This window comes from Ambystoma mexicanum, chromosome 7p (genome assembly GCF_040938575.1).
Source record: "Ambystoma mexicanum isolate Mex_15411 chromosome 7p, UKY_AmexF1_1, whole genome shotgun sequence".
Taxonomy (NCBI): Eukaryota; Metazoa; Chordata; class Amphibia; order Caudata; family Ambystomatidae; genus Ambystoma; species Ambystoma mexicanum.
Window position 1 is genome coordinate 525,011,735 of NC_090939.1, and position 21,918 is coordinate 525,033,652.

The window sequence follows — 21,918 nt, forward strand, 5'->3', positions numbered from 1 at the left end:
AGTATTCTTTTAATAGTTTCCTACAGAATCTCCGCCTAACCTTCTGGTTCCTTGTGTAGTCTTCCCATTTAATTTTGTCGATTTTGCTTTTTTTCGCCAATATTAAAAGCTTGAACTGAGAAATTGCAAATAAAATTGAGGGATATGTTGCATCGTTTCATGACCATTTAAAATACACTAGGCGAGGATGGATGGCGCATACAAATACATTAAATGGCTAATTGGGTTTGAATTAAGACAGGACATTTAAAAAAGAAGACAACTGGTGCTTTGATGATCCTAGAACATCCCAGTGTTGTTCAATTGTTTATCCCATGATCAAGACCGCAAATTATTTCCTCGCTTCATCAGTTAATGTTGATTGTATTTTCGCTTCCTCTAGTGTCTTGCACAGTAATGCAGAAGAGTGGGTCTGGCCTGCACACAGCAAGCTCCTGCTTTTGGGACAACAATACTGATGGTAAGATTATGTCTGGGAGGGGAAAAACCTTTTCACTATTTCACTTGCAGCTTCCAGGACATGAAATTCAGTATGGCCTTGTGCCCTATGACCCAGTATACTATAGAATTACTAATATTAAAGGCAATTTGGATGGTGAAATTAAACCCCTGTATATTTGAGTGGTGTCTTCCTCATATTTTACAAACATTTAAGTAATCAACAGTGGCACCTTGGAGGACAGCAATCGACTATTTGGAAATGGGCCTCACAATATTAGCTCTCAAATTGAATCCAGTGGAGAACCATTTTGGAATAGATTTTTGACACTCTAGAGCCAACGCTACAAAGTAAAAATAATACAGAAGATTCATGATGACAAGCCATACATTGCTCATCTGAGGGTACACACAACCTGCAGACAGGTAGGTGCCTGAAATCCATATAGCCCCCCATATCTGTCTGAGCCCCTAATGATGACACTGGTGTGCTATAAATCAGATGTAGCTTAATTATGTGAAATACCAACCATAATACCAAAAAAAGGTATGGCTTATAGTATGTCCAAATTATCATGTCACCAGGTGGGTAGTTTATCCTAATTATGATGCTTGTGAGACAGAGGTGCCAACTTAAATGCAACCTTTAGTGACTTGGCTGTTGCAGTAGCTGTCCAACAGGGCTCCTGTGACCTCTGAATCTGCCCCGTGCCACAGCTTCAGATCAAGATACTGATGATGCAGGGAATATAGGGTATGGAGTTTAATGAAAGGGAGGCCTGGTGAAGGCACGCCCGAAACGCTCATGGCAGATTAAATACAACCTGTTAGGGAAAAAAGGCCAAGAGATTCTTGCAAGGATTACAAATTTTAATCACACAAAAAATAGGTAGGCCAGTAAATAACTCTGCTGCTCAAGAACGTTCTACAGAAAAATAGTACAAGCAGAAGGTTGTAAGGAAACACATCATCACTAATGACATCACACATACAGTAAAAAACTGCATGACTGATTGGTGAGACCCTATACCTGGGTGGCCTGTTCCATAGGGGATACCAGGCTGTTATTGGTCCCAGCCCCGTCCATCCGTCTTCATCACGTGGGGTCAGCTGGGAATAAAGGTTACGTTCCTCATTAGTTACTATTATAAGACAGTGCTATCCTATCATTATGGTGGGCATCTCAGAAGTTCTGGGACTGACACGGGGAGGATTAAGATCTTGCTGATGCACACATTCTTCTCTCATTGCATATCGCACTCTCCGCACCCAAGGTTTCCATCCTCACTTTGGACTATGATTTATTGAAATAAAGTGGAATGGCCGTGTTCGTTTAGATCTTTTATGTCCACTGGTTTTATGGTTGGGGGTCTGAGGTCACTAATCGTGCGCATTGGACTGGGGCAGTTGTGGGTGTCATAATTCCTCTCTCCTCTCTCCTCTCTCCTCTCTTCTCTCCCCTCTCTTCTCTCCCCTCTCTTCTCTCTCTTCTCTCTCTTCTCTCTCTTCTCTCTCTTCTCTCTCTTCTCTCCTCTCTCTCTCTCTCTCTCCCCTCTCTCCTCTCTTCTCTCTCTCTCTCTCATCAGTGCTTGGGCCTATTCAGTTTTCTTCATTGGATCGGTTTACCGCGCAGCCTTGCAGGGCCGAATGTTTCTACCATAACTACAAAAATGGCGCTTCCTTATATGTTTACATCGCTAGTGCTTCTATGGGATTCGCCTCACTCCAAAGCACCTAGGGGGTGGGAGAGGTTCATTTCCTTCCCAAGTGTTCAATTTATGTGCAATTTTCCCTTCAGTTGTGAACCCCCCAACTTTTTGCGTTTGTCTGTCCATCCTAGCCTGACTTTTACCTGTGGAACCCAGCCTTCTGATGTACTCCGCCGGGCTTTTGCTCATTTTGTTATGGGGCAAATGACATCCCCTTCAGACGGTCAGTACTGGGAAACTTGGTTTCCCTTTGCCTTACACTTTGTTGTTATTTCTTAGTAACATTTTATCAGTGCACAATGTACATTAAAGCACACTGCACTTGGGTCCCTTTTTCATTTTTAAGGCCCTGGACACCCTCAAAGGATTTTCTGTGAATGTACAAGTGTGCCCAGGACAGAGCTGGTGGCAACAGCTACTTTTAAAGCATGTTTTACTAATTTCTATGATCCAAACCACGTTTACCTCAGGACAGTGGCCAGTGCCTAAAATGGCCATGCCACAAGGCCATAGCTCTGATGCTGAAGCCATGCCTGAATTCAGGAAGCAAGAGCTGCTGTTTAAGCAGACGGAGCTTGAGGTATACATGGCAAAGCTGAGAGTCGAGCAAGCAGAAAAACAAAAGAACAGGGATCACCAGTTGCAGCTGGCCAAGATTTAGGCTGCAACTTGCTCCTCCAAGGGATCTTAACATGGGTCTGGGTCCTCCTCTCATCCACGGTTTCCTAAAGATCTGCTCATTATGAATGATTAAAAGAATGACATCATGGACTGGTTAACTGCATTTGAGTATTTATGTGCAGTACAAGAGGTTGTGGATGCTGATAAGATTGCATGGCTGCTCAGTCGACTAACCCATTCTGGCTGCATTGCCGTTATGCAAATGTCTAAGACTGATAGAGTAGACTTTGCGAAATTAAAGCAAACTCTCATCTTAATGACTGGGAAGACTCTTGCTCGATACTTATAGATTTAGGGAGTACAAGAAGAAAGAAGGTAACACTTGGATATCCTAAGTTACTGATTCCTTGAAAAACGTGCCTGGCTGACTGGTTGAAGGATATAAGGTCACCCCCTTTGAGGGTGTGATATGTTTAGTCATGCTTGAACATATTTTTGCATCCTGTTCCCCTGAGCTTAAACAGCACTTGGCTGATTCAAAAGAGATAGATCCTAAGAAGCTGGCTAGTGCAGCAGATTTGTGGGCGCCAAACCGAGTGTCCCATAATGACAGGACTACTCCTGGTAAGCAGGAGGAAGGGGGAAAAGAACTAAGATAAGGAGGGTGGGGGATCTGATAAAACCTCCTCCCAAAAGAGCCACAAAAATAAAAATGGGGCTAAGTCCCAAGAGAATGTTCAGAGTAGTGGAAGTTATACTCCCAGACAGAACTCTGGTTATAGTAAGCCTCCCTATGTCCCAAGACCAAGTGGATCTTGTGTGGCTTGTGGATCAAATGACCATGTGAAGGGGGACCCCAGATATAAGGTCAAAACCTATGAGGAGGAAGAGATCACAGGGGTATCCTTCTCCTCAGACTCCTTCCCCAGTGGGATAGAATCTGACGTACTCCTAGTTTCCCTGTGTTCATGAAAAGCTATAGTATCAGAGGCTTATGCTAGCACACCAGACCATACCATACCAAAGATGGGCACTCACGTTGGCCCTTACTAAATTCAGCCCTGTCAGGACCACCTTTAACCAATAAACTGTGATGTTCAGGATGGTCATGGGGTTTGAGAATTTGAGGCAACACCTCCTGCTCATCAGGTTCAGGTGCACTACTTTAAGGACAGTGTGCTAATGAATTGAGTAGATACTCCTGCCCTTAGGGATAGTGGGGCAGCAGAACTGTGGTGGATTCCACTTTTGTAAACCCATAGGAGGTTGCCAGAGCGCCCCTAATGCACAGCAATTTAACTGATGGCCCCCCTCTCAGGTTCCCAGTAATGCCTGTAAATCTTACTATAAATGGTACTATGGTCAGGATTCCAGTGAGCATACAGAGGCAAGACCCAGGCAAGGTCCTGCTGGGGAATGATGTTAGGGACTTTGGTCTTGTGGGTGACAAAGCAGGGAGACCATGCACAAGGTCACAAACAAGGGATGCCTTAGCCAAGACCAAGGCAAAGCCCAAGCAAAAGGGGAAAGCCAAAGCTAGAGGAGTCAAGAGACAAGGGGGGGAAATAAAATCTTCTCCTTAACCCACCTACCATTGAGGTAGAGGTAGTTGGCCGAACACCTGAACCTGATGAGCAGGAGGTCTTGCCTCAAATTCTCAAACCCCATGACCATCCTAAACATCAGTTTATTGATGATTTCCATGTATGGGTAATTTTCCCTCCAGTTGTGAACCCCCCCAACTTTTTGCTATTGTCTGACCATCCTAGTCTGACTTTTACCAGTGGCGCTCAGCCTTATTCTGTACTCCGCTGGGCTTTTGCTCATTTTGTAATGGAGAAACTGACATGTCAGACTGTCAGTACTGGGAGTCTTTGTTTCCCTTAGTCTTACACTTTGTTGCTATTTCTTAGTAACATTTTATCAGTGCACAATGTATCTTACAGTACAGTGCGATGAGGTCCCTTTTACATTTTTAAGGCCCTAGTCACCTCAAAGGATTCTTTGTGAATGTACAAGTGTGCCCAGGACAGAGCTGGAGGCAGCAGTTACTTTTAAAGCATTTTTGACTCTTCTATGCTCCAAACAGCATTTACCGCGCTTGACCCAGGACATTGGCCAGTGCCGAAAATGGCCATGCCACGAGGTCCTTTGTTCTTGCCTTTGGCCATCTTGTCCCTTTGCCTTCCCCAGGTTGAGCCGACCCGGGAAATTCCTTATGTGGTCATGCAGACCCCCGCGCAACCCGAAGTTTTCGCTGGCTTCTGCATGCCTTGTGTGTGTGCGCGCCTAGGATGTGGGTTGGAGCGGTCTAGTTCCAATACACATCCTGGTTGCCAGGTTGTCTGGTGTGCTGGGATGACTATGATCACCGAGGTCCGTGATTGGTCCATGTATGGGGTAGCTGAATGTGAGCAGATCTTATTTGTTTCTCTACGTTTTGGTGCGACAGAGATTCTGGATAAGATAAGACACCTTACACCCATTCCAGGTCGATCTTCTGAGTTCACACCAAACTTAGTAAAGGAGCCAAGTATCCTGAACCGCTGAAGCAGATCCGTGGAACCGCTGGTGACCCATTGAAAGGTTTGGCACCCTGACCCCGCTGTTGTGCCGTCAGAGCCCCTGTTCGCATCGATCACTGAAGGCCTCCAAGGGGGCTTTGACCCATTGGAATAGTGGGACCAACTATTCTCGGCACCTCTTACTTAACCTGTAAGCAGGCCTTTACGGAAGTGTTCCTGGTCCACCCAGTGAACTGACCAGCTTGTATGGGACCTTTGCCCTGGAACCGCCACCGTCTCAAGTTTCGACTTGCGTCTTTGGGGACGGTAAGCTCTTGGTATAAGGCACTCTCCTGCTGATTTTCATGTACCTAGCATTCCTAGGTCTGGAATTAAGAGAGTATGCCTGAACCTGAGCATACACGGTCACTGTGTCGCCCAGCTGTGGTGACTATCTTCGTGGGTGCCTTGCTGCTGTGCCCCCCTGTGCCCTAATACTTGCTGCATTGGAACTGGCCTGATCCCTTCACCAGGAGCAAATAAATTGCCACTTTCCCGCCACAAAATTGATTCCAGAACGCAGCCCCTGAAAACTGCAGGATTTGAACCTGTGAACGATCTGGCCTGGACTGGCAAAGTTTGGTCTAGGGTGTGCTGAGGGTCGGTAAGTACTTGCATCCCTTACCGGTGGCCTCTGGAGCTTCCATAGACTTTTACACACAAGTGTCCCCTGAGGACCATTCTTCTTTATCGAGGAAGCCTGCACTACCAAGCTATTACCAATTCTTGGATCCTGCTATGCCTTCTTGTGGAGACCCTCTTCAAATAGTGGTAACTCATTCTTCACTGCCTCACACACCTTCCTGAGTCGCTACAGCCCCTTGAAGAGACCCTGTTTTGAACTTAACCACACTATCGCGTGCGCCAGCACTGAATGTACTTTTGAGCTTAAGGCTCCACTCATCTAAGGGACTGGACTACCTCGTAGTTAGGGTTTGAATTGTGAAGGACTGCCTAAAAGATATTTACACTGTGTGACACCTTTCTTTGCAGGTTATGGATCTGTACTGTGTAATATCCCTTTAGGCCACTGGTTACTGTATATATGTTTCATAGTTAGTTTTGCATTGGTTTTCTTAATACTGCTGAATATTTCCTTTGTGTTTGACTTAAAAGGCCTTTAATAAATGTATGTGTATTTTTAATATATACACCTGACTGAGAGTAATTTATGGTGTTGTTTACTGTGGGTGCTCATTGTGGGCTTTCAATCACATTCATCCCTTCTGAGACCTAGTCTTGACCACCTCCAATGCTATCTTGATTGGTCTGTCTTGTCCAGAAGGTTACCCTGTTGCAAGAAACTAGGCTGGCCTTCTGAACCTCTGCCCACCAGGTCAGAGTTAAGAAATACAACTTAAAACCAACATTCCCCCCTTTTTGTTACTTCTACACTAATACATTAATTTGCATACTTGTGTTCCCTTCTTACTGCAGCTTCATATGGTGGTATTTGTTTTTATTGTATTTCTTTTATTTTTTTTATTGTGGTATAAACCAAAAATGGTTTTTTTTCACAGGTACAAAAAGAAAACTTTCAGGGGATAAATTTACAGTTTTACATCTCATATTTAAAGCTCAATAAAAAGAAGCATATTTCTCCACTTTCTTGTCTTCACTACTTCTATCTAAATAAATAGATGAACATTTTTAATTTCAAATCAATCCTATCTCTTGTAGAACTCTAACCACATTTATGGTCAGCACCATTTCATGGCCTGAAGGCATTTTCACCCAAAAGTCCTCCGATGACAGCCAATCACTTGAACAGACAAAGTGTTCCAAATATTTCTTTCGCACCTCCCATGTGCCTTCACAAAATCTTAATAGATGTTCCAATGACTGATCTTTTGGGTCCTGACATTTTGGACATAAGTATGTACTCCTTTCACCCCAACCCCAACGAGCAAGGACTGATCCTGTACATATCAAACCCAAACGAAGTCTGAGAAAGTTTTGCCTCCCTTTTGCATCCGGAAATTTCATCAAATAATTGGCTAAAGAGCTAAGGCTTTTGTCCGTTGGGGAAAGCGAGGGTGCCACTATAGAGGATCGTGTGTGATCTATTGTCATTATACAATCTGATAATAGTAGCTCCCTCTTGATCTTCATGGGGTTTGTAGTTAGAGGATCTATGTCACTGTTACATCCGAAAAGGATTTCTTGGGCTGCTTTTTGTAAGTCATACAGTGCCCCCACCGAAGCACGGCTCAAGTGAACTTGTAGATCTTCATATAGTGTGTTACTCCTTGGATTAATTATCAGATTAAAGAGTGATAGAAGTTTCCAATCTGCCTAAACCCCAAGTGAAGAGAGTCCCAACTCAAAACACAGGATGGCCATTGGTAGGTTGTTTGGGAGGCGTAGAGCTTTTTTCCAAATCCTGCCTTCTGTTATCTGCCAATCTATCGACCAAGCCAATTGTTTTGCTTCTAAGCCATATAAGAGGACAGGAATGATCTTTGCTTGATAGAAACGGATGGCAGGGAGAAGAGAAAACCTGCAGTATTGCTTAATAATTTTCTGCAGTTGGGCCGTCAGTTGGGTGCATTTTTGTAGCATTTCTGATCATAGCGTACAGGCTCTTGGTATAGCATACAGAGTATAGCCCAAGTAAATGACCTCCTCTATCACAGGTATTCGTTTGCCCCCCACTGTCCAGCAATACTTGCCTTCTCTACCATCTTTCTTCAGGTTTACCTTAAGGTAGTTGTCTTTCATGTATTGATCCAAAGCGTTTAATAGCCTCTGAAGGCCCACTGGTGTCTTGTCCAGAAGGACTATATCGTCAGCATACATGAGCCACTTTATTGCATTTGTGCCTAACTTGGCACTGCCCAGTGCTGTGGTCTCGACCTCCTGTCCAAAGTCAGCTAAATAAAGGTTAAACAGGAAGGGAGCAACCGTACACCCCTGTCTCACCCCCTCTTCATGGGATGTGTGTTGATGGGAACCCATCTAGGTTCATCTTTACTTGTACCGTATTTCCTTCGTGCAGGGAGACCAATATATCAATAAGTTGGGTCGGATTGCCCCTACTTTTTAATTTGGACCATAGTCTGTCCCGATTCACCAGATCGAAGGCACTTGATAGGTCAATAAATGCACCATATAGTCGTGAAGTTTGCCCCCCAACCTTGCTGTTGCAGAGGGCAGAAAGTACTATGCCATTGAGTGATGTGGAGTGTCCCTTTCGAAAACCTGTCTGTTTAACTCAGCCCAAGCTTCCAAGTCTCTCAACACTAGGCTGGTAAACAGCTTGCTTTCCACATCGAGGCGGGTGATTGGTCTATAATTCAGGGGGTCTCTTCGATCCCCCTTTTTGAATATTGGGACAATGAATCACGGTTTCCAAGATGACTGGATCTTTTTGAGCTCCAATATCCCATGAAACGGTGTGTTTAGGAGGCTGGCCCACGTTTTAGGGTTTCCCTTCAGGACTTGATATGTTAAGCCACTGGGGCCTGCGACCCTTGAGGCTGAAGATTTCATTATTAGGGCATAAATATCCTCTTCCGTTATGTCTAAATTCCACTGGCCACCCGAGATGAAAAAAGGTGGCTCCCCCTTCGACTTTGCATAGTTCTTCAAGAGGAAATCTATCCACTATGTTTCGGTAACCAAGTTTGACAAGACTGCGACTTGGTCCATAGATTTTTGGTTAATTAAAGACCAGAAATTCTGTGAGTTATTATTTAGGACAGCCTTTAGCATGGTTTCCCCATCTTCCTGGGCGCGGTACATTCGTTGTTGTTTCGACCATTGTTTGTATTTACTTTTGATGGACTTTATTTTAACCTCTCTAATAGATTTAACTGCTTCCTCCCTTCTAATGGCACTTATCGACCACCGCATCTCACGTTTCTGCTCCCAAGTGTGTTTGTCAAATGTGTGCTTATGGGTTTTTCTCATTTAACCTACCACAAGTCTGGGGGCCTCAACTGACCATAAAAAGCCATGGAAGATATAAGGGTTGCACATATCTTTCAGATTTCTATCACTTAATTCATATTCACATTTATCCAGGGCTTATTCAATTTCACTCCTTCTCTGTTATATTTAACTAACCGTTTTTTTTACTATTTACTACTGTGTGCTCTGTCAGCCTCTTTACAGTCCTTACATTTTACCATTTAACTGACATTTCTAATAGGTTGTGGTCACTTGTGCCTCCTTCTTTTAGTCCCATAGTTTCACATTGATCGAACATGTTTGAAGACATGAACATATAGTCCAAAATACATTCTGATGTTCCCCGGGACCATGTACTTGCCGGTGGAATGTCTCCTTCCAAGGATCCATTCCCCATGCCATATGGTGGTATTCCCTTTATTGGCATCCGTGCCCTACATACGTCCCGCAGGCTTTCTCCTGTCATGTAGATGCATCTTCCATCCCCAGCTGAATCTACCCAAACTTCTTTATAGTTTTCAGGGTGATGGGTGGGACAATGATGGTGTGGTATAAGCAATCTACTTCATCTCCATAGTAAATAGGGACCATTTGGGGAATGGCATGGTCTGTTTGTATTTCTCTTTCTTTTGTATTACAAGGTACTTTTGAAACACCTATTGATACCATCATCATTTCACTAGTAGGCACTGATTTGGCACAACACCGAAGTCCCATTTGGCACGTGCAGAAAATAGCCAATGTTACCCTTGCATACCAGCTTCTTTTTTCATGCGCACTCCCAGGCTGTTGTAAGGAAGGCATGATCAACCGTAAGACACACAAGTGACCACAGTCCAAGGGTGTTTATTGAACTTCAAACAAGGGTTGAAAAACACCTATGTAATCCTAAATCTACAGATGGGAGAAAGCTACGACCATCAAATAATAATAACTCAGTCCTAGTGGCGTCTTGTCAAAATAAAAGGGCCTATTCTAATAAACCTATTGCCAATCCTTCCCTCTAGATACAAATTGTGAAACAATGTTAAGAAAAGAAAGTGTTCACAAAATGATATGTCAGCATGTTCAGGCCGTTGGCCTCCCTTGCCCATGTTTTCAGCAGGGGACAAGGCGGTTAGCTCGAGCTTAGCACAGTATTTGGCTTCTTTAGCACGAGGATACAGTTCAGTCATTAGCATCTTAGCCTTCTGTGCCCAAGTCTTTACATTGCAAAGTCTTTCTTCAGAGTGCCTGATTCGACAAATAAACAAAAAGTTATTTCTTCTTTCAGATTCCACAAGTACTCAATTTCATAGGTGACTAGGTACTAGCTAATTTTATGGCCAGTAGCTCCTTCTCTAGGACCGAGTAGTTGTGCTCGGATCCTGACAGGGTTTTTGAAAAGGAATAGACTGGATGTTCAACTTTGTCCTTTTGTACTTGTTTAAGAACAACAACAGGCTTATCGGAAGCATCTGTCTCTAATGTACATGGCTTAGAAGTATCAGGCTGTACCAAGATAGGAGCTGAAGTAAAACAGCCATTAAGAATAACAAAGGAGTTCTCGGCTTTTGTATTCCATTTGAATCGTCAAGCCTTTTTTGAATAATTCAGTCAAAGGAAGGTCTTTTTGTGAAAAGTTTGGTATAAACCAGCAGTAAAAATTGTTCAGGCCCAATAATTGTTGGATGTCTTTCACGTTTCGTGGAGCTTTCCATTCCGTGATAGCCTGTATTTTTCTAGCGTCCATTTCAATTCTATCGTGTGACAGTATGTAATCCATATAGTGTACTGAAGGATAACCAAAAATGCATTTTCTGGTTTGGCTTTTAGTGAATTATTCTGCAGACGACGCAGTACCTCTTAAATGCTGGAAATGTTCAACTGGATTCTGGGAATATATTAGTTTATCGTCTGAATAGACGATTACTGATGTTTGCAATAGGTTGGAAAACCGATGATCCATAAATCTTTGGAATATCGATGGGGCGTTTGGCAGGCCAAAGGGCATCAGTGTTTAAAGTCCCCGGAAGGCATCTTGAAGGTTGTCGTCCATTCATCCCCATGTTTAATTCTAACCAAATTGTATGCACCCCTTAAATCAAGATTTGTGAATTTTGTTGCACCTCTCACTGCCTCCAGGATGTCTGGAATAAGGGGTAGAGGATATTTTTCTTTGAAGGTGTTACAGTTAAGGCCCCTGTAATCAATACATGGCCATAATTCAGTTGTGTCTCGTTCGGTGACAAAGAAGAGTGAAGCTCCTCCAGGAGAAGTGGATTCTCCAACTAGACCGTTTTCAAGGTTTCCTTTGATGTATGCCTTCAGCACTACTTTTTCTGATGGAGACAGTATATACATCCTACTGAATGTTTGGATCGTATCTGGCAGTAATTCGATGCTACGGTCTATGTGGAGGGAGCTTTTGCTATCTTCTTTCATGAACACGCCATGGAACTCAGAGAATTGCATTGGAATAGCACAAACTACAGATCCGCAACAGTCTTTGACTTGTTCTTTTTCATTCCGACTTGTCTTGGGTGGAACAAACGAGGTATAACAAGTTGAGGAACAGTGTTCGGATCCTAAGAACATCATGCTGGCTGCCTATTTTATATAAGGGTTATGGTGGGTAAGCCAATGTATTCCTAGGATAACTGGGTAAGGTGACACCCCAATAATATCAAATGCCAGAATCTCCTGGTGTTGGGAAATCTGCATGTGCTTTCCGTGATGAGACCTTCTTCTAATTCCCTGCTATCAACCCCCTCAATGTGGAGAGCCACAGTTTTGGTCCTAAAAGGACATCATTCTGTACGACCCAAGTTTGATCCATAAAGACCCCACACATTCCAGAATCCACGATAGCTAGAACTTTGAATACCAGAGAGTTACCTTTTATAATCAATAACTGCATCCGATGAAACTGAGCAGGACGCATTGTAGAAACCAATTGGGTAGAGGGATTTGCTACGACTCCCGAACCTCTGTCCTCTTCAAGGGAGGGTGGGAGCTGTCCTAGACTGGGCCAAAGGACAGAGCCGCAAGAGGTGATTTGATGAGCCACAATACATGCATAAACCCTTGGTCCGTCAATTAATCCTTTCTACCTCAGATAAAGGCCCTCTGGTGGCACCTATTTGCATAGGTTCGGATGAGTCGAAGGATGGGCTAGTAGTTGTTTCTGGTGTTGTCAAGGCAGCAGATCGCTGGGAGAAAGGATTTCCTTTTTTCTGCTATGCCTTACTTTCTTGTAAGCGAAAATCGATCTGTAGCACCAGCTATATAAGTTGGTCAAAGGAAGGAGGTTCTCCTCAGAACTCATGTTTAAGTTCATCAGTCAAGCCTCTGCGAAAAAGGGTGAAGCAAGCATCATCTGGTCACCTTGCTTCTACGGTTGTTTAAAGCTTGTGATGTAAATGCAACGGATCCAAAATGCAGCAGCAAGACTACTCCTCAAACTATCCAGAAGAGATCGCATCACTCCAGCCCTAAAAACCCTACACTGGCTTCCAGTTAAACATCGCATCACCTTCAAAACAATGTGCATAACGCACAGGGCAATTAGTGGACAAGGAGCAGAATACCTACAAAAGAAAATAACAGTCTACAAACCAGTGAGACCCCTCCGATCGAGCAACGAAATCCGCCTGGAACTCAAACCATACTTCAAGAAAAAACTTGGAGGCACCTCCTTCTAACACTTAGCCCCAAAAACCTGGAACAACATCCCAAAGGAAATGAGAAACACTGAAGATCACCTAAAATTCAGGAAATCACTAAAAACCTGGCTCTACAACACCACAGACTAAACCTGAAAAACGAAACTGGTAAAAAGGATAACTAAACCGAAAAGACACGGACATCCCTGACCGGGGAGAGTAAAACCCACGGCAGCTGGACAGGTGACATCGGATAGACAGGAACACAGACGGCACACATGGAGACTGAGTCAACTAACCCAGACAATCCCACCAACTCTTTCGCCCGACCCATAATTTAATTACCGCCAGGTACCACGTTGGTGTGGAATTATCGAGACATTGACAATCCCCCCCACTACCTGAGAGGTTGTCATTAGCAGATGCACTGGCCACTAATCTAAATGGAGGATAAGGGGAGTCATGAGAGAGCATGTTAGAGGTGGGGGCCAGAGGAGTAAGGAACCTGTAGGCCAGTCAGACCCAGATCAGGACAGAGCCGCAACAGGGGAGACTACGCAAGCCGAGCGCTTCAATTCAGGATAGAGATGCAAACTAACCAACCCTACTAACAACTTCCCTTTCTGCATACACCTCTCAAACTCCAAACCAAACACAACCAAAACCTACAGCACAACAAACCGCACAAACCTCACTACATTGCAACAACAAAACAAAAACACACATAGCCTTGCACAGCAGTACACAACGACTACCGGCCGCAAACACCCCAGGCCCAGCCAACGGACCCACCGGGCTGAGGCCGCCAACAGCACATCACTGCTCTCTTGCATTTTTCATGCTTCCTCCCACTAACTCAACCCCTCTCTGCCTTTTCAGAGCTGCCAGAGCGCCAAGGGATCACTACGATGGTGATAGTGCGCGGTACAAATGTCCTTTAACATTAACATGTATGTCAAGATATCCTGTGTGTTTTTGTTGAAAATCAAGGTTGCTTGTGAGCAGTATAGGTCAAGTCAGGCCTATCAAAATAGGCTTAAAAGGCATTCACAAAGGCGTTAGTCATTCAACAAGTGGCCATCTCTAGTGACCAATGGAGTAGCCCAAGAAAGAGCACTGGAGGACACATGAGTAACCAGAAAGCCAACCTTGGCTCTGTCAGCCTGGAACATGGCCTGTTGGAAGGAAAAAAAACTATGGTGCACGCATCAAGGAATTCCTTCCCTTTCTTTTGTTCTCCATGGAATTTTCCGAACGTATGAAAGTGACCCAACAGGTAAGGCATCTCTTCTGGCTAAAGCTTGATGCAAGATAACTTTTTCATTTATTAGCAACTGCACCTCAGCTGTTATATTATGACAAGCGGCTACCAAGTCATGTATCTGTGCCATTTCTTCATCTTTTTGGCATCACAATTTATTAGATGCGTGCCTTACCTGTTGTGCTTGCTTGGTCTTTTCTGAGTAGAGGAAGGGTCTGTCTCTTCGGGCAGCCACACCAATCCCTACTGGAACATGGGAATAGAGAGAGGCTGGTCCGAGGGACCAGATAAAAAAACAAGAGAAAACCCAATGAAGGGAAAAATCTATAAGATGTCCACAAAGTTCTGCAGAACAAGGGCTGGTCTACCAGAATGGTAGTCAGAATTCGGAATGGTACATGGAGGAATGTAGTGAGGATGATGAGAATAAGGCAGGGCTTAAGAAGCAGGCAAAGACAAGGAGCAGCTGGAACAAGACAGAAGGCAGGAAGAAGCAAAGGGATTGGCACAAAGCATCTAGGCAACGTTAAGAAGTTGCAACGCAAGGCTTACCAGGGCCATCTCAGTCTTGTAACATTGCCTGCAGGGCAGCGCTTCCAGAAACAATTACGTTCTGACATGCTCGAATGTGACGGTGGCAATGTTGTGGTGGGCAAGACGGGCCGATGCGCCCGCCATGTTCGGGTGGAATGCCACCACCGTAACCAAACGGAATACCTTGGATGAATTCTGACAGATGGAAACAAGGCATGATGGCAGAGCTAAAGCTAGAAGAAAACTCTTGGAACACTTACAATTATTCAAAATGACATTAGTAACAGTGGGCTTAAAGTGAAAATTGGGAGACAATAGTTTAAAAATGTTCTGATATGGAAAGAGCCTGCAATAGACCTTCTAGTGTGTCTTCATCAGTAATCCTACATTTCTGGTGTGTGTGTTAAATACAGGCTTGTGGGCACGATAATGAACAATTTCTCTTACGTTTTGACAGACAATTGGAAAAGGCATATGAACTGGCAAAATAAAGGTGGCAAAACATTCTGACCCGACAGAACCACTAATATAAATGATGAAATTGAGGATCTCGAGATTTGCTCTGAAAATGAACTAATGGGGTTCATTAAAAGATCTAGATTCTCTGGCCCTGAGCAAATTAGTGAAGAATACCCTTAGAATACATCTTTTTTTGTTTATTTTTGGGCACAAGTTTTGGTTTGCTCCTTTATTTGTTTAATTAACTATTTTTAAAAAAATGTAGGTTGATTCCTAATAATTGGAAGGGTAGCATAATGACTCCGGTATATAAAATCTCTAATATGGACCAATAGCTATGTAAGATCTAGCAACATACATATTTAGTAAAATAGTCCTGGAGAAAGTTTTGGAATGGGTGGATACAAATAAGCTAGTTCTGTTCAATCAAACAGGATTTATAAAAGGTGTCCATACCTCAGAAAATATTGCTTATTTAAATAATTTCATCATGTCAATAAATATAAATATTTGGAAATCTTTTTGAGGACAAACTAAATTTGTTAGCAAATAAGAATAGGCAAAGGAAAAGGGAAACATTTGCTGTGCAAAATATATTCAGTGTTTCTGAAAGATTCAGCTGTAAATACTGGAAAACTTTTAAGTTAAAAGGTTTTACCCCCATTTTGAGTTATATTATGAATATTCTTTTTAATGCTAAAATGAACTGGATCAATACATTGAAGAGCATCGTATTATAGAAGCTTTTTCATTTAAAGAAATCCATATCTATACTAGAAAATATTCAATAGGAAATGGAGATAGCAAGATTTGATAAGGGAATTAAAGAGATGATGCACAAATACATTAATAAATTAAGTAATGCCAGAAACCAAGTCCCAATGGGGAATCTAAAATAAGGGCCTGTCTTCGCAGTAAAGAAATAGATGTAGAATATAAGGAATGCTATGTTTAAGAACCCAGTAGAAGGTGGCTTGTTTAGTAGTGTGTTTGAAAATCCAATTTGGAAAATAGAAATAAAAGTAGAGGTTTTTAATGATGGCCTTGAAATAAATAGAATTGAAAGTGGGCTCTTTAAGTTATGCAAAGTGTCTCTACCAGGCTATTTAACAACTTTCTCTTGATTGGTTTTCCTTGTCTGACCAATCTGCTCTGCTTGTGTTCTCTCATCCTTGAGACTAACTGCCCACTACCAAGTCCTTTGACTTTAGAACTCCCAGGATCTGCTTTCCTCCATGTTCTTCCTACGACTGACAAATTCTGACTGTTTTTAAAAGGTGACTGGTCCTTCTCTTTGGTGTCCTGTAAGCTGATAGCCTACATCTGGGTGTTGTAGGTTATGCTATCCTCCCTTTGGCCAATGTGACTGGGGTCCAGGGACGTCATTTAGGGGTCGCCAGAGGTCGCAGGTCTGCCTTGTGACCTCTGTGGTCTCCCTTGTGACCTCTAAAAAAGAAAGCAAAACAGAAAAATATATATATTCACTCGAAAAAAACTTTGTTAGAGTTGCACTACTAAAAACCTGTGAAATTCACTAAAAAAAACTTTATAAACGTGACATTATGGTTCAAAGTACAATCGAAAAACCCCTGAAATTCGACAGTTATGGTAGGCTAAGCAACCATAACTGCCCGCACCACTGTGCACTGCTAACACTAACACCCAGGACATTTCAAGGGTTTTTCGATTGTACTTTGAACCATAATGTCACGTTTATAATGTTTTTTTTTTTTAAATTAATTTCACAAGTATGCGTTTCTGTTAAAGCACTCGATTTGTTTGCACAGGTATTTCCAACACGGCGGCATCACCGTTGTCTTACACCACCATAAATGATAATAAGTCTCTCCTTGTCGCTAGTTCAGCGTAGGGACAGAGCGGCCCTGGCTTTTCATCCCATAACATTATAATGGACAGGCACCCGGTCACCAGCAGTTGCATCTGGCTTGGAAAGAAGCCGTCACTCGGCATCTGGAAACCATGGCACGCACAGTACATCAAAATGTAGCTAGCCGGAAAACGTAAGAGAAAATCTGTGCCAATACCCAACCTTTAGGAAAAATTTCCAAAACAGACACAAAGATTGTGGAAAATACTATACAAATGTAAGTGGCCAAACATGACATTTTAAAGAAATATTAGAGTTGACCATGGGTACATATGACACCCTTCAAACGCAGATAAACAGCACTCGCCATAAGGGTTAAAAAAAGGACAACTACACAGTGAGATGGTAATTCAGTTATGGAGGCAGCATGAATGGACAAGAAAGAAAAAATTACATGTGGTAATGTTACACAAGACCAAAAGAACGTGCAAACTGATACACAAAACTATGTGGGCAAGCATAACATTTCAAAGAAAAAGAAATAACGGTTACCAACAATGACTCTAGTCAAAGCCTGCAAATGTAAACAATGTACACTCTTTGTTATTGGAGGAAAATTACAACTGGGCAAAAATATAATACTTCAGTTACATTGTCACAATTAGTGTACAGTCGTCAAAATTAACCTTACATCATCTTGACAGCCTCGATTATTTTTGCCAAAGTTAGATAGCAAACTGTTCACATGAAAGAATCTTCGTGAACTGATATTTCATGTTCCTTACAAACGTTTTTAAAATATAACCTTATCAAATAGTATTTTTTTTCCAAGCTTTCATTCCTTGCGTAGCTTTTAAAGTTTCCCTTTCGCTCAAGGTCAAAAAACAATAGCCCCTTATGAATTGACTTGGATGCGTGGGCCTACTGAGCTCACAACCAAAAAAGCAAATCAACTGACCTTCACTCAGAAGGCAAATACATTCTCACTTTGCAACAACATATGAGAATCCTATCATGAGAACCGCTGCTCCCATACGCTGCGTAAACCACTGTTTCCATCAAACACTCCAGGTGGCCGCCTCAGATTTTAAAACATAGGACGCCGTCCGACTTCATTATTAATCTGAAAACATTGTAACACAGACGCAGGCATTGGTTGCCGTGCATTGAGCACCAACTTCCACTTTACCGTATGAATTTGCTGGCAAGAAAACACCACTTTTTGAATTTTCTGCGGCCACATTCCATTCCAACCCAAGTAAAGCTCACATTGGGAAACAGTATTTCATAATTGTAACAAGTGCATTAGTGTCTTGTTTTGTATGTGTTACCGGCGATGTCCGTGTACACCAAAACATGAACAAAATATGGCGGAGGCCGCGAAGAAATCTGTCGCACTTCACGCTGTTCCACAACCAATCAGTGAAAGCGCCACATGTCCACGGACCTTACACTATGGATTAGCCAATCGATTTCTTGTCCACGGAGCGAACAGGGAAGTGCGACCGCGGAACGGACATAGATAGCACTAATTTTTTCAGACCTACTTTTTCATCATTTTAAAGAAATGTACTGGACGGATTTTCACCAAATTCACAAAAGCACGCTTTCGAGACCAAGCCACTGCTCCTGCTGCAAATTTAGTGAAAATCCGTCCAGCGGTTTGGGCTGTAGGCATGCAGAACGTTTTTTTTTTCCCCAGTCTGTCTATGGGAAAAAGACGTTTTGGGACCCCCTCTATAACTTTGCCCCCCCTGGACCAAACCTCAGCAAACTTTGCAATACAATTCAGAGTGGGCCATATACTTCTTTTGCAAAGTTTGGGGAGGATTCGGTCCAGGGAGAGCGAAGTTATAAGCCGCCCAAAAAGTGCTCTTCCTATGGAAACAGCAACTTTACCATAACTACACGGCCGTGTAATATATAGATATTATGGATATGGATATATATATATATATATATATATATATATATATATATATATATATATATATATATATATATATATATATATATATATAATTTTTGTAATGTAAGCTCCTGGGCTGTGGCCAGCACCATGTGGCTCTTTACTTTTGGAGTAGACTGGCTTTCTTGTTCAGGTCCTTTAAAAAAAAAAGAAAAATAAGAACAGGAGTGCCACAAGTCTAACACTTTCAGCACTGACCCTCAAAAAGAAAGAATAGGAATACCAAATAATGTGTCTTTCTGGAATTCTATACAATAATTGCTAGCTGATTAAAGTTTTCTCTCTGGCGTGCCCCTGCTACGTGTAGGTCCACACACACCTTCACAAGGGTCTAACACATTGACAGGGATTCCAAGGAGGAGTCCCAGAGTCAGCCAAGTGGTGCTACGCAACCTATTTGTTTGAGTTGAGTCTGTTCCAGAGGTGAGTGTTTATTGCTTCTGTTGAGCTTTGCCACCTCCCGTGGTTGTGTATATGTACTGCTGTGTAATCGTTATTCATGAGCATGTGAATCCATGCCAGACCCCATGCTGGAAAAGGTTTGTTACTTACCTATACCTATTGTTCTCCAGCATGGGTCTGGCATGGATTCACATGCTAACCCTCTAGCCTTCCCGTCTCTGGCTCTTCTTGGTGCATACTGCCACTTTACTTGCTTTCCAAATCTGAAAATGACCACTAGGTGTGGAGCTATGGAAGAGTACTGTCACTGGATGGGGGCAGTATGACCCAGAGGACAGTGATTGGTTTAGAGGCGAAATACAGTTTTAAAGGGAAAGTGAAATGTTTTTTTCATTTACAGAGGATTCCCAGCCTGACCATGGGGAATACACATGAGCATGTGAACCCATGCCAGACCCATGCTGGAGAACAATAATTACAGGTAAGTAACTTAAAAGTTATTCCTGTTCGTCCCAAATCATAACAGTCCTTTCTGAATGATGTGCCCTAAAGTGGGAGACAGATTATTTTCCTACCTTTTACCAAGCAAAAAAAAAGACAGGTTGCTATACATTCTAACCTGACCTTTAGTGGAGTTATAGCCATCCCCAAACTTAATCAGAACAGACGTCTGGGCCAATCTAGGGAGGATGGCAGAATGTGATGTGTGCGAGACTGGAGTAAAAATGGAGATTATCATAGGTAATCGCCCATTACATACAGTCACACTCCTCATCACAGTCCTTATCACATATTCAGTAGTTTGGGCTCATGGCCTTAACTAGATGGATAACATCCACAGACAGCAATGTAAAGGCTGCAGCTACTGGGTCTAGACCCAGTCCACAATAGGAATAGCTATATTTATGTACCATCCCATGTACCACCGATTTCCCCTTGTCCGATTTGTTTTCCGAAGTCCTTTGAACTTGGAAATCCTAGTCGAAAAGGGGTTTTCTTAAAATCTTCAATTTAAGATGATCTCCTAGAACGTTTGTGGTACAATCTCACCTTTTTGTCTTGGACTAAAAGCCATCCTCTGGCATTCACTGCACTCTCCTCCGTCAGGTCTATTTTGTTGTCCTCCAGTTCTGCTGAAACTAGGCCTTTGGGTGAGTAACTGGGTTGGCTGATCAAGTTTCTCAATTGACAGTGAACCGTGAAATTACCAGTATATATCGTATTAAACCCATACAGAGGGATAGGTCTTGGAAGGGTAACAAAGAGATGATTGCTTTTATGTATCTCCGCATTCTATAAATGTAATTACTGTGTATGTTCATGAAAGTGTAAAGCAGCACTTAAATCCTCCATAAACTGGCAAAAAATGTCTCTCCCGTTGAGGGGTAGTAGTTGGAAATTCAAGGTTCCAAATACTACCCCACCAGGGGACAAACCTTTCAGGGTTGTTTTGCGGTCCTACTTCTTTCCATAGTTCCCCTGGAAATTGGATGCATCTTTAGAATCCTCATGGTCACAAGCATTTTCTTTGTTTTGTGCCAGTTCTAGGATTACTGAATTTTCCCAGGATTCAGAGTGCTCCTAGGGATTCATTTCAAGGGCTGGGGTCAGTTGTTCCCTCAAGTCTGCTGCAGAGTAGCCAACTCCCTGTTCTTGTAATTGGACCACATATTGGATCCCTGTTGCTCTACCTCTGCCTCTTGTGGTATGTCCTGTTGCATTGAGGTGAAGAGAATTGACTGTACACAGAAGACAGATGTCTCTATTCTTTTGTATATTGCTTGTCCTCCATAATTAACAGAATGTGAGACTCAAACATTGCGCACATGAAGGAAGCCTGCTTTTGTGCAACTCCAGGCAGATCAATACTGACTTGTGCTGTTATTACCTCTGTCATTCCGAAGAAAGAAGGCTGCCATTACATTGCCAGGCAAGCAAAAAAGAACATATACTCAAAATAATGTTCCAGACCGGGCACGTTAAGTTTGCGGGCCAGAGCAGTGTGGCCATGCTCACCTCGGAATTCATAAGAAGAGCCTTACATTTGAGACTGCACACTTTGCACTATATAGGTCATTGGAAGCCTTGTTTCCTTTTCTAATCCTGGAGCTAATTCGATTGTTTTAATTATATGTAATCTGCGTGTAGATTGACTATTTTCAATTGGGTTTCATTGTGTTGATTTAGGATTAATTGTTTATTTGATCTTGATGTTAATGGAGAAACCTTTGATTGAACTTCTGCATGCCCAAATGATCTGCAATCGTGAGATCCATGACTTCAGTAGAGGGCATGCTTCGCTGACTCCCACAAATGCATATTGCATCCTTAGCTATGCTCCCCAACTTCAACAATTGCAGCCACCCCAAATAACTTACCAAGAGCCAGTCTCAGTGAGAGAAAATTAAATAAAGACAAATCTCAGGTGGGTGGGGTTATATCTCAGCTGTGTGGCGGGTTAAACATTTCTGGAAAGACTAGCTGTTCCCGGCGTAACATACGCTGTTATGGCATATCTTAAAGGTCAATATTGGTCAGTAATTCATAGGATCACTTCTATCCCCCTTCTTAAATATC

The 21,918-nt window shown here is 42.7% G+C and overlaps 1 protein-coding gene across 1 annotated transcript in view; it reads left to right on the plus strand.

Moving 5' to 3' along the window:
- The window catches only part of DYNLT3 (dynein light chain Tctex-type 3), a 136,439-nt gene that overhangs the window by 107,872 nt on the left and 6,649 nt on the right, over positions 1 to 21,918 (plus strand). Inside the window, exon 4 of the mRNA XM_069636561.1 lies at positions 383 to 460. Within this exon, the coding sequence (XP_069492662.1) occupies positions 383 to 460 (78 nt within the window). The remainder of the gene's footprint in view (positions 1 to 382; positions 461 to 21,918) is intronic.